The sequence below is a fragment of the Cyprinus carpio genome, chromosome B10, assembly GCF_018340385.1.
Source record: "Cyprinus carpio isolate SPL01 chromosome B10, ASM1834038v1, whole genome shotgun sequence".
Lineage (NCBI taxonomy): Eukaryota > Metazoa > Chordata > Actinopteri > Cypriniformes > Cyprinidae > Cyprinus > Cyprinus carpio.
In genome coordinates this window covers 10,073,291-10,085,444 of record NC_056606.1, presented here as the reverse complement: position 1 = coordinate 10,085,444, position 12,154 = coordinate 10,073,291, and the positions used below count along the sequence as shown (strand labels likewise).

The following is a 12,154-nucleotide window of genomic DNA, read 5'->3' as shown; positions in this document are numbered from 1 at the left end:
ACTGTTTTCTGTCGTTGGTATATGTAGCAAAAAGTGTAAAGAGACAAGATATCCATGGTTTTATGTCATCATGTTCTTAATGTTTCTTGTCATTTTGGCACAGCAAGAACCACTGCAGTGGAAAATCTACTTTAAAAAAATAAAATAAAAATAAAATAAAAAAATAAAAAACAGACCAAAGAGTTACATTAAATAATATTCTTTATTATGTACATTTTGGTAACGAGAGGGATATAAAACAGAAAAATATAACCTATATTCTTATCAATATGGGTGATTACAATTAAAGCAACCATCTTATTGTTTTCATAAACACTGCAGATAACTGAAAAACAAAAATGCAAAAAAATGAAATGATTATCAGAGTACTTTTAAGTACTGTTGTCGCCAAATAATATTGTACATATAATCCAACTAAAATAACACAACTATACACAGGAAGTGACCTACAGGGGAAACTGGAAAAATCATTTGAAAAAATCATTGGTTATTACTGCGTCCTCTTGATTATTATTGTTTGGCTTTTTCTTTTTGCCAAAAGTTGAGAATGAGTTGCAGACTTCAATGTCCCCATTGTTTGCCAGTTTGAGCGTACAGAGTGTCGATGGTGTTCCGGGAATGTAAACATTATGCTGATAGTCTGGTGGGGGTTGAATTGAATCCTGTTGATTGTAACGTGTCCATGAACGATTTGGAAAACCTCCACCCTTAGATGAGGTCTTATAGTCTGTTTTAAATGACAAAGAAAAAATGGTTAGATAAACAATTCAAGCAAAACAAATATATGAAGCCAGTCTTCTTAGGCAAGACAAATATAATGACTTTACCATGCATGTGATTTCCCCAGGTCCAGTACTGCGGGACAGTTGTGTAAGCATAGTAGTCTGAGTCCTGAATCAGCCTGCGCTGCAGTGTCCTACCTGTGTTTATTGGAGTATGGCTAGAAAAACAAAAACATGGACACGTCAGATGCTTTGTGCATATGAGAGAGAGTGAGGGGGAGGGAGTACAGAGAGAGCGATAGAATCAGCTATAACTTTAATCACCTTTTATATGTATAACTGAGTTGGTTCTTGGTCAGGGTTTGATCCTTGTTTCCCTGTTTGAGCTGCAAAGGAAAAAAAAAAAAAAAAGAGTTAAAATATTTACTCCACTTACACTTCAGAGGTTAAAGAATGTACTACAAACAAAATGCCAAGAAAAGAAAAGACCTCAGAATACATCAGAAGCAGTCGCTAAAGCACTAAGTGACTTTACTAATTCATCATCTTGTTGCAGTACACCTACAATACAAAACAAATACAAAATACATTATAATTAATTAATAATTAATTATGCATTAAGAATTGTATTGAATAATATATAAATTAGATTATTATTAGTTTATTATTGTCCGTTAGAATTGGACATTATTATATTAAATGTAATATAATATGTATTAAGAGATTGTATCTAGTATATTTTAAATAGACTATAACAATGAATACAGAGTATAACTCAAAGGTAGAGTAATCATTTTAATTACATCAATAATTATTGATAAATGAATTTAAAACAGAATTGCTATGTACTGTATCTCATGTAGACATACTGTATACATACTGTTGTTGTCCTTTGTGTAGTTCGTACATTGGCATTTCCAAATATATTTTAAGTTTTCGATTACATTACAATTTACATGCTATTATTTACATTGTATTATCATGGGGTGATTAAAATACAACAAGTATCTGAAGTCTCCATCTAGTGTACAAACTTGAGATCATTTTTGTTAAACGCTTACTTCATTTGGAGAGGTCGTTCCATTCCTGGTACCAAGACTGTGGCTGGCTGGACTCCAGGTCAAAGTTTTGTTTTCTATTTCCTTTACATTGTTTCGGGAAGATGTTCCCGTGGGGCTACAGGGCTTGAGGAACATGAAGTCACTTCTAGATGACTCTGGAGTCAGACACATTTTATAGCAGTAGTTTTGGCCTATTGGGTTGCTCCCGTTTACTTCCACGCATTGCGTGGGTCCCTTTGATCCCGGTGATATGTGAATGTTCAAGTTAGACTTTTTAACGACGTCAGTGGCGGGGTCCTTAGAATAAAATCCACAGCACGAGTTCCTGTCCTTCAATCCCTTGATTATAGCCAGGACAATAATAGCCACGAGAAACGTGAATGAAACGGCGCTCAGAGACACGATTAAATACAGCGTCAGGTTTGACCGGTACTGGGGGCTGAGCGCGAGGTCACCAAAATCAGGCAAGGATTCTGGCACGCTGTCAACAACTGACAACATGATGGAGGCCGTGGCCGAGAGCGGCGGCTGACCGTTGTCCTTGACCAAAACCACCAGTCTCTGCCTCCTGGGGTCGTTGTCCATCAGGCGGCGAATTGTCCTGATCTCCCCGGTGTACAGAGCAACACTGAACAAACTGAGATCTGTAGCTTGGAGGACTTCATAAAAGAGACGCGAGTTTTGCCCGGCGTCCGCGTCCATGGCGGTGATTTTAGCCACTAGGTACCCGGCATCAGCATATCTGGGGACAGCTACAACCGCCGAGGTGTCATTCTCGGGCAACGGGGATACAACGACCGGAGGGTTGTCGTTCTGGTCCAAAACAAACACGTTGACTGTTACGTTCGCGCGGAGTGGCGGAAAACCAGCATCTTCGGCTTGAACCACGATCTGAAAGTTTCTGAGCTGCTCGTGGTCAAAAGAGCGCAGTGCGTAAATGTTGCCGTTATCTGAGTTGATGGACACGTAGGTGGACACCGGGATTCCATGGATGTCGTTTTCGAGAATAGAGTAGGATAAGTAGGAATTCTGATCCGCGTCTGCGTCTTGAGCGGTGATGGTGCAAATCGAGGCTCCTGGCGCGTTGTTTTCGGTCAGGTAGACCGTGTAGGAGGGCTGTTTGAAACGCGGCGTGTTATCGTTGATGTCAGACACTTGCACTAAAATTGTTTTCCTAGTAAAAAGCGGCGGTGAGCCCATATCACGCGCCGTGAGAGTGATGTTGTACTCTGAAATGGATTCTCTGTCCAGAAAATCACACGTAACTAACGTGTAATAGTTTTTAAAAGAGGAATGTAGCTGAAAGGGAACGTGATGAGGAATTTCACAATCAACATTTCCGTTTTCTCCAGAATCTTTATCCATTACGCTAATGACTGCTATCACTGTGCCAGGTGGCGCGTCTTCTTGAACCGGCGTGGATACTGATGTAAGAATCACTTCTGGAAGATTGTCGTTGACGTCTATGATGTTAACCATTACTTTGCAGTGCACCGCCACCGCTGACGGTCCCTTGTCTTTGGCTTGTACGTAAATCTCATGCATCCGTGCCTTTTCATAATCTATAAGTCCTTTTACTTTGATTTCTCCAGTGCGGGGATCCACGCTGAACAGCTCGCGCACTCTCATTGGAGCGTGACCGCTAAAAGAGTACGTGATTTCTCCATTGGGTCCTTCATCTAGATCAGTGGCGTTTAGTTTTATCACGACTGTGCCTCTCGGCGCGTTTTCAGCCAGCTTCACTTTATAAAAGTTCTGATCGAACACAGGCGCGTTGTCGTTGGCATCCAGCACCGTTATGTTTATTTGCGCAGTGCCCGATCTTTCTGGTGAGCCTCCGTCCACCGCTGTAAGAACCATCAGGTGAGTCTTCTGCTGCTCCCGGTCCAACGGACTTTCGAGGATCAATTCTGCGAATTTACTGCCGTCACTGCGCGTCTGGACATCCAGGACAAAGTGTTCGTTTACGCTCAGCAGATACGAGCGCAGAGAGTTGTCACCGACGTCCAGGTCCTGCGCGCTTTCCAGTGGGAAGCGCGATCCAGGAGCGGCCGATTCGGAGATATCCAGGTTAAATTCACTCCAAGGAAAAACCGGAGAGTTGTCGTTGACATCTAGTATTTCAACTTCTACTCTATATAGTTCTAATGGGTTTTCGATCACAACTTGGAGATGGAATGAACAGTATGGATTTTGTTCACACAGCTCTTCTCGATCAATTCTTTCATTGACAAATAAAACTCCGTTTTCTAAATTCACCTCCAAATACTGCCGTTTCGCCCCTGAGACTATTCTAAATCGTCGGATTGAGAGTTTGCTGGTGTCTAGTCCCAGATCCTCCGCAATATTTCCAACAAAAGCCCCATGCTCCAGTTCCTCTGGGATCGTGTAACGAATCTGTGCTAGAACTACATCCAACATCATGAGCGCCAGGCAGGATACCTGCCATGTCCGTATCCACAGCTCCATTGAATATATGCTCCCTCTTAACGTGTGCCTTCAAATGAGCGACCAAATAAAACACTCATAATTAAAGCTTTAAAATGGTGGACGAAAACTCAACCAAACGCACAGCAACATTTCGAGAGAGAATGAGCACGCTAATGATATCAAAGTAAACCTCGTACTTCAGCACTAGGGCGCGCGCCTTTGGCCAATGGCACTTGCGCAAGAGTGAGAGAGTGTGAGTGTGTTTGGATGAGAGAGCCAGAAGGGGTGGAGGTGGAATGGGACCTGTGTACTGGAGAGGAAAGGTGCCTCATGACAGTAATCGTAGACTTGACGCTAAACACTATTTTTTATACTTTATTGTGCCTTCCTTTTCAATACATTACATTCAATTTAAAAATCATTTATTGTTATATAGTAAATCCTTATATTAAATTAAAAAAAGTGTTACTTATAATTCCCCTTCTCTTGTTTACCATCATTACATTAAACAGTTACAATTGTATTACTGAATGGTTTTCAAAGATCTTGTTTTTATGATTAATTCTGTAATTTACCATAAATTCAACCTTATATATATATAGGTTGAATTTGATATATGAATATAAATCCAACCTTATATATATAGACACACACACACACACACACACACACACTCACACACACACACACACACACACACACACACACACACACACACACATATATATATATATATATATATATTCGCAAAATAATGTGTGTGTGTGTGTGTGTGTGTGTGTGTGTGTGTGTGTGTGTGTGTGTAAACTTGATGGTGAGTAAATGATCGCAAAATACAAATTTTGGGGTGAGCTATCCAAGCAACGAAACAACGATACTTTTCAATATATTTCAAAAGAACTCTAGCTTCTTCCCTATGTAATTCCTGCAATCTTACTCCTTTCTTATTCCTCCTGCTTTCCTTGACATGTAAAGAAATTCTGTTTTAAATAAGCACCAAACGCAATCTGTCTATGGAATGAAACTGCAGCAGATGGCATGATCTTCCAAGGGCTCGTGCTCTTTTTAATTAATGTAGTGGGGATTAAAGGGCCGCGGGTCCGGATCATTAGTGAACAGTGGTATTAAAAGGTTTTGTGAGGAATAATCCAGCCGCTCGCGATTGGCTGAACAGCAGACTACAGGGTTCCCATGATATTCTCCTGCTTTCCATTACCTTAAGTGCATACTAAATGGCATAGAGCCGAGTCGGAAATAAAGCAACTTATATTGACCCACCGAACAAACACATTTACTCGCATTAATGGCCAAAAAGAGGACATGAATGTGAATGGGGTGTAAACAGTAGTTCTTCTAGTTTATTGTTTATATGAGTGTGACTTTTTAAATGAAGTTTTAGTTTTCTGCTCAACTACATTATTTAAAACTTTTTAAAACAAAGTGGTAGTAAAAAAAAAAAAATCTCCCATACACTGCATACACTGTACTTATCAGGACGGCGATCAAAATTGAATTAGGGGTCTCGGAGAACCCCCCCTTCGCTGCATTGTGTTTAGGACTTTTTAATGCTGAATACATGAATAAATACGACTCTGTGACCATATAAAACACATATTGTGAATACTGTGACTTTTTACTTAGTTCAAATTTATACTGTGAGATACACCTGAGTATATAGATGAAATTTATATTTTTAAAATGTAAACACCCCTAATAACTTCAGGGTGTCATGTGGTCCAGACATTAGACTGGCACTAATTAAAGGCTCATTTTCCTTCAGTCTCTGAATTGATTTTACCAGAGTGGTTAATGATTTTGAATTAGTCTGTAGCCTACATTAGCCTTCGGTGAACTCCATAAATGCGGACTGACCTACAACAGCATTAAGCTACACAACCGTGCAGCTGTTTATAATCCAGTCTGAGGCTTCGGAATTGAGTTTGACAATAAAATAAATAGATATTTATAGATATTATAAATGTAAATAGTCAATAACTTACACTACCGGTTAAAATTTTGAAGAAGATTAATAAAATATTCTACTTTAACTGAGAAAAGTTTTCTTATGTTTATTAAGGTTACGTTAATTTGTTCAAAATTAGAGTTAAAAAAGTGATATTGTGAAATACTATATATATATATATATATATATATATATATATATATATATATATATATATATATATATATATATATAAATTATTATTATTATTATTATTAATGTTAAAACAGTTAAATCAGTGCTACTTAATTTTTTTGTGGAAAAGTAAGCTTTAAAAAAAGATTAAAGAAAGAAAGAAAGAAATACTTTCATCCAGCAAGGATGCATTAAATAGATCAAAAGTGACAGTAAAGATATTTATAACATAAAATAAAGTGTATATTTCAAATAAATGCTGTTCTTTTAAACTTTCTAGTCAAAGAAAAATACATTTTAAACCATTTCTTATAACAGTTCTTCAAATAGTAATAATAATCCACAAATGTAACCATTTAACTGTATTTTTGATCAAATGAAATAGAATTTTATTAATTCATAAATTTGGCAGTGCATGACAATAAAGTCAATAATCATTTACACTGCACCAAATACAGTGCAATAATAGTTGATTTTCCTTTCCAGAAGGAAACACCAGGGCTTGGAGCCTTGGAGTAAAATAGTTTTAGTTAAGCTTAGGTTTTAGATAGGTTTAGGTTTTAATAGTTAGAATAATACCATTTTTGAAGTGCAAAAGTGGCTATAAATGGTTACACAGATGCAACTAAGAAAAGATCAATCATACTTCTCCATGGCTAAAGAACATTCTAACAATATAAATGTGAGATTTTCACATTTTTATTTTTATTGATTTTTATTTATTGATTAAAAGTAAAAATGAATATATTGTACATAATGCGGTTTAAACTGAATTAACTGCAGAGCAGAGCTAGAAGTAAGAGGAATATCAATTGAAGTGCAGTGCTGCCTTGCAAACTCAAAATGCATGAACTGGAAACACATGGTCCTGACTGCTGATGTAGACCTATATAATTGCACCTTCGTGAACTGCCACGGTGTGGAAGCAGAGTCTTCTGCTAATAACCCCATTCCTCCCCGCAGGCTTGCGGCAACCAATCATGAGAACAAAGTGTACATTTTCATTTATGCATCAAATCTCTCTCACACACACATACAGACAGTGTGGAGATGGGGCAGAGTGCCACAGACGGAGAATGTCAAGAATGTCATGGGAATGTGGGCACTGCCCTCAACGTCTCTCTCTCTCTCTCTCTCTCACACACACACACACACACACACACACACCCCACATCACACATACACACACACACACACACACACACACACACACACACACATAAACATGCTCCCACATCACACATACACACAGACATAGACAGGGTTTGTCATTTTAACATGACTAGTAGGGCTGGATATGTACTGGCAGGCCTGCTGTATGTGGAGACTGGTGGGGGGACAAGAACAACAAGCAAAAGGCACAGAGAATGAAGATTGATTGAAAGAGCAGCTGGAAGGACAGGACTCAGGAGTAGAGAAGATAGTGAAGATGAAGGGAACGAGGGACAGGGGGAGGAACCCGCTGAATAACACCTGCTTCTCAGCTGTGTCAACTGAAGCATTCCCACAGAAGACAGACAGATATTTATGGAGTGGCTGAGGAAATCATCCAGCAGCTACACTGCTATTGGCACACATGTGATGCTCTGAGTCATTCTCAACCAACTCAACAGTCAGAGTAAAAAAAAAAAAAAAAAACCCAAAGTCATAATACATATATTGCTAATATATTATTGGAATATTTTAAAATCTATTTACATAAATCATTTTTCAATGTATTTCGTTTTAAAATATATTTAAAATGAATATATTTTAAAATATATAAATATATTCATATTGTTCAAAATGTTTAAATATTTTTATAAAACATTTATCATTTTTATAAACATTTATAAAGCTTTTACTCAAAAGTAATTGTAAGATTTTTCGTGCCCAAATATAATGTATTATAAATTGTAAAGTATACATATTTCCAATATATGTTATATATTTGAAATATATTTTGGCCTGAAGAAAAATTATATGCTAAAAATAAAAAAATAAAAAATAAAATGTACAAAACAAACAAACAAACAGGGCAAAATATTATTTGTTTTATATTTTAAATTACATAAAATAATATAACTTAATATTTAACATTATATAATTATCATGTTATATTATTTATTCATTCATTCATTCATTCGTTTATTTATTTATTTATTTATGATTTATCATTTATCTTTTTTTTTTTGCCAGTTTTAAACACATATAAAATATATTTGTTAAATATATTAATGATATTAATTAAATAGATTTTAATATACATGTTGAAAATATAAAATAAATATGTGACCCTGGACCACAAAGCCAGTCTTAAGTCGCTGGGGTATATTTTTAGCAATAGCCAAAAAAAAAAAAAAAACATTGTATGGGTCAAAATTATTGATTTTTCTTTTATGCCAAAAATCATTAGGATATTAAATAAAGATCATGTTCCATGAAGATATTTTGTAAATTTCCTACTGTAAATATATCAAAACTTAATTTTTGTTTAGTAATATGCATTGTTAAGAATTCATTTGGACAATTGTAAAAGCGATTTTCTCAGTATTTTGATTTTGTTGCACCCTCAGATTCTAGATTTTCAAATAGTTGTATCTCGGCCAACTATTGTCAGATCCTAATAAACCATACATCAATGGAAAGCTTATTTATTCAGTTTCGAAATCAATTTCGAAAAATTGACAATTAAGACTGGATTTGTGGTCCAGGGTCACATATGTTAAGGATATTAATGAAATGGATTTAAATATACATGTTGAAAATATAAAATAAATAAATTGGAAGTATAAACAAACAAACAAACAATTAAATAAATAGTATTTACTTTAAATTTTCATATTAATAAATATAATATAATTTCATGCTACATTATATAATCCAATAAATCTTATTTATTAATTTATTTAGCCAGTTTTAAACAAATATAAAATATATTTGTTAAAGATATTAATTAAATGGATTTAAATATACATGTAGAAAATATAAAATAAATAAATTGGAATTTGCATGCATGCATGCTGTATGGGAAACCCCAACCCTCTGCATATAACGTCTAACACAGATAAAAGTTTAAAACGCAGTCTGGATACAGCTAGGAGTAGTTACAAAACATGGAAACATATGGACATTTTTCAAGCAGTTCTCTAAAAGTCCGAAGGGGGGCAGCATCAGTGCTCCTGAGTAAAACTTTCTCATTATAAGTGAAAACAGATGAGGCACGTGGCAAATAGCCACATGTAATGCATTTAAATCGGATTTTGTTCTCAAAAAAATGTTTTAGGGCTAAATGACAATCATACAGTTTTAGTTTAGCCCAAACTACCAACTCATATGAGCAGTGAAATCTTACATAAGACTAAGCCTCAAACCAATCCCATTTATTTTCATTTAGGATCAAAGCACACAGTTATGTAGAAATGCCTTGATGGTTAATTGCATATGAGAGAATTTAATATTGTAAATAGATACACTATCCTGATCTACTTTATTACAGATTAAGCAGTGTGAATTTTCTAATCCTGTACTGACAGGCTAAATGGTTGGATGCATTTGTGAATTATAGCTGTTTTGATTTGCTCAGCTATTGTAAATCAGAATAACACATACCTGGTGTTCCCGGAATCATCCCTTTTATCTCACATCTGCTGCTATTTTCACAAAATAGTTGAACATCTTTCTGAACATTGTTACATGGTTAAAAACATTCTCTTTGAACACTAAATCTACATAATGTGGTGGAAAACAAAGGAAAAGAACACATTAAGAGCTTTAGTGTCTATGTGCAACCTCATCTGCAGGTGGAGTCCAGAGGAAAACACCACAGACTGGCAAATGCACAGGAGGTGCATTAGGGTTTGACCTTGAGAGGGTTCAGCGTGTGTGAGAGTGTGTCCGCAGGGTTGTGTGTGCGCCTGTCCTCCCAACATCTGTCAGAAGCATTATATTTCATTATCTAGGCTTTCACAACAACTGCTGTACCTGCATAAAACACAACACTCCTACATACATACAGACTTTATTAAAATGCATTCTTTTTAGAAAACATGAAAGCTGTTTTATCTCAAATGTTTCATTTTACATTTAGACCAGGAGAGAATAGTACATTGGTTTCTGATTATGTAAACAACATTATTATTGTTATCATCAACAACAACAACAACAATAATAATAATAATATATTATTATTATCTAAATCTAATATAATTTGATCTAATTGTATAATTAAGAAATTATAAAATTAATTGTATAATTTAATTAAATGTGTTTTTTTTTAATATAATACATTTTTTTATTATATTAAATAGTATTATAATATTATTAAATTCTTATTATAATATTATTTTCTTATAATATAAAAATAACAATAATAATTTACAAAGGAAACCAAAACCTTACTTTAATAATATTACAAATGTTATTTTATAATATTATAATATAATTTCCAGGTATTTCAATGAGAAAAAAAAATACAGTTACAAATGTTAATACAAATATTATAAATTAAATTTTATTTAATATTTTATTAATTATATGGTGAATGTACAATGTAATTCATTTATTAAATCAATATAAGTAAAATAAAACACAATAATTACATTAAAATTACATTACATTATAATACATTTCAATAAATTACATAATTTATTTAACATATTAAGCTAATAATATATATATTTTAAAATATTTTATATGATTAAATGAATTAATAATTGGATTAATATTATTATAATAATTACATGTACACAAAATGACCTATTTTATAAATAGAATTTTTTTTAAAAAATGCTATTTTTATATCAATATATCTGTGTGTGTTTGTGTGTGTGTGTGTGTGTGTGTGTGTGTGTGTGTGTGTGTGTGTGTGTGTGTGTGTGTGTGTGTGTGTGTGTGTGTGTGTGTGTGTGTGTGTGTGTGTGTGTGCGCATTTCTTATGGTATGGAATGCACCTGTTCTTATTTGTGTTTATCCATCTCATATTTCATCTCAGCCTTCATTTCTATGAATTCAGGGCAGTTAATCCTTCTAAGTCAATGTTGTTGCTCAAACAGCAGCATAAACCGCTGGGTTAAAACAACAGCTCCCCAAAATATACAGACGTACTCTGTAGAATAGCATGTTTGCTAAGGCACCTGGCAGCCACACAGCTCTTGCAAAACTTGACGATAATGCAACCCAACATTCCAGCATCAGAAAAAAGCACAAAAAACTGCTCCTCACAAGACCAGAATATATTTTTTTTCTTTTCTTTTTTGTCAGCGTATATGTGTGTTTATTTGCCAGAAGCCCTAAGGTCAATGATCTTGTAGCAAATTAGAGGTGAGTGACAGCTGGCTAGCACGGCTGACAGATTTGAGGAATTCGGGCAGTCTGTGAGGACGGCCCTGCCTGAATGTTAAACACTTTTTCCACAAAGCTCAAAGGAACAGTTCTACCTATTAGCAATTCAAACGCACACACATTCTTTTTCCTCTTACTTACAGAAATCTGGAATCGGCAAGTTGTTTTAGGCAGCGCTAATGTCGTTTACGTCGACATATTGCAGGCAGATTGGATTAATTAGAAGCTGGAAGTATTTACAGACAATACGATTCTCTTTTAACCGAAACTCGCACACAAATACATATAAAAAGTGCGTCTACATGACCATGTGTCTGTGTGGTTACAAAGAGACCTGTGGTCGGCACACTAAAACAAATTCATTCCCACTATGCAGAAAGGAGGTAGAGAATGTCCATTTACGTACTTGCAGTTTATTAGCGGCGGTCATGTGCTCTCGCCAGCGCACAGAGAGAGGAGACCTGTGGTTTTAACCCAGCCAG

At 35.2% G+C, this 12,154-nt stretch overlaps 1 protein-coding gene across 1 annotated transcript; it reads right to left on the bottom strand.

The window, feature by feature from the left end:
- Positions 1 to 82: 82 nt before the first annotated feature.
- On the bottom strand, positions 83 to 4,703 carry LOC109098996 (protocadherin-10-like). Its single transcript, XM_042732402.1, has 4 exons — positions 1,784 to 4,703; positions 1,047 to 1,108; positions 828 to 940; positions 83 to 727 (listed from the first exon to the last, which is right to left on the bottom strand). Exons 1-4 carry the CDS (start codon positions 4,250 to 4,252, stop codon positions 468 to 470), a joined length of 2,904 nt encoding a protein of 967 aa, XP_042588336.1. The 5' UTR covers positions 4,253 to 4,703; the 3' UTR covers positions 83 to 467.
- Between the last annotated feature and the right edge of the window lie 7,451 nt (positions 4,704 to 12,154).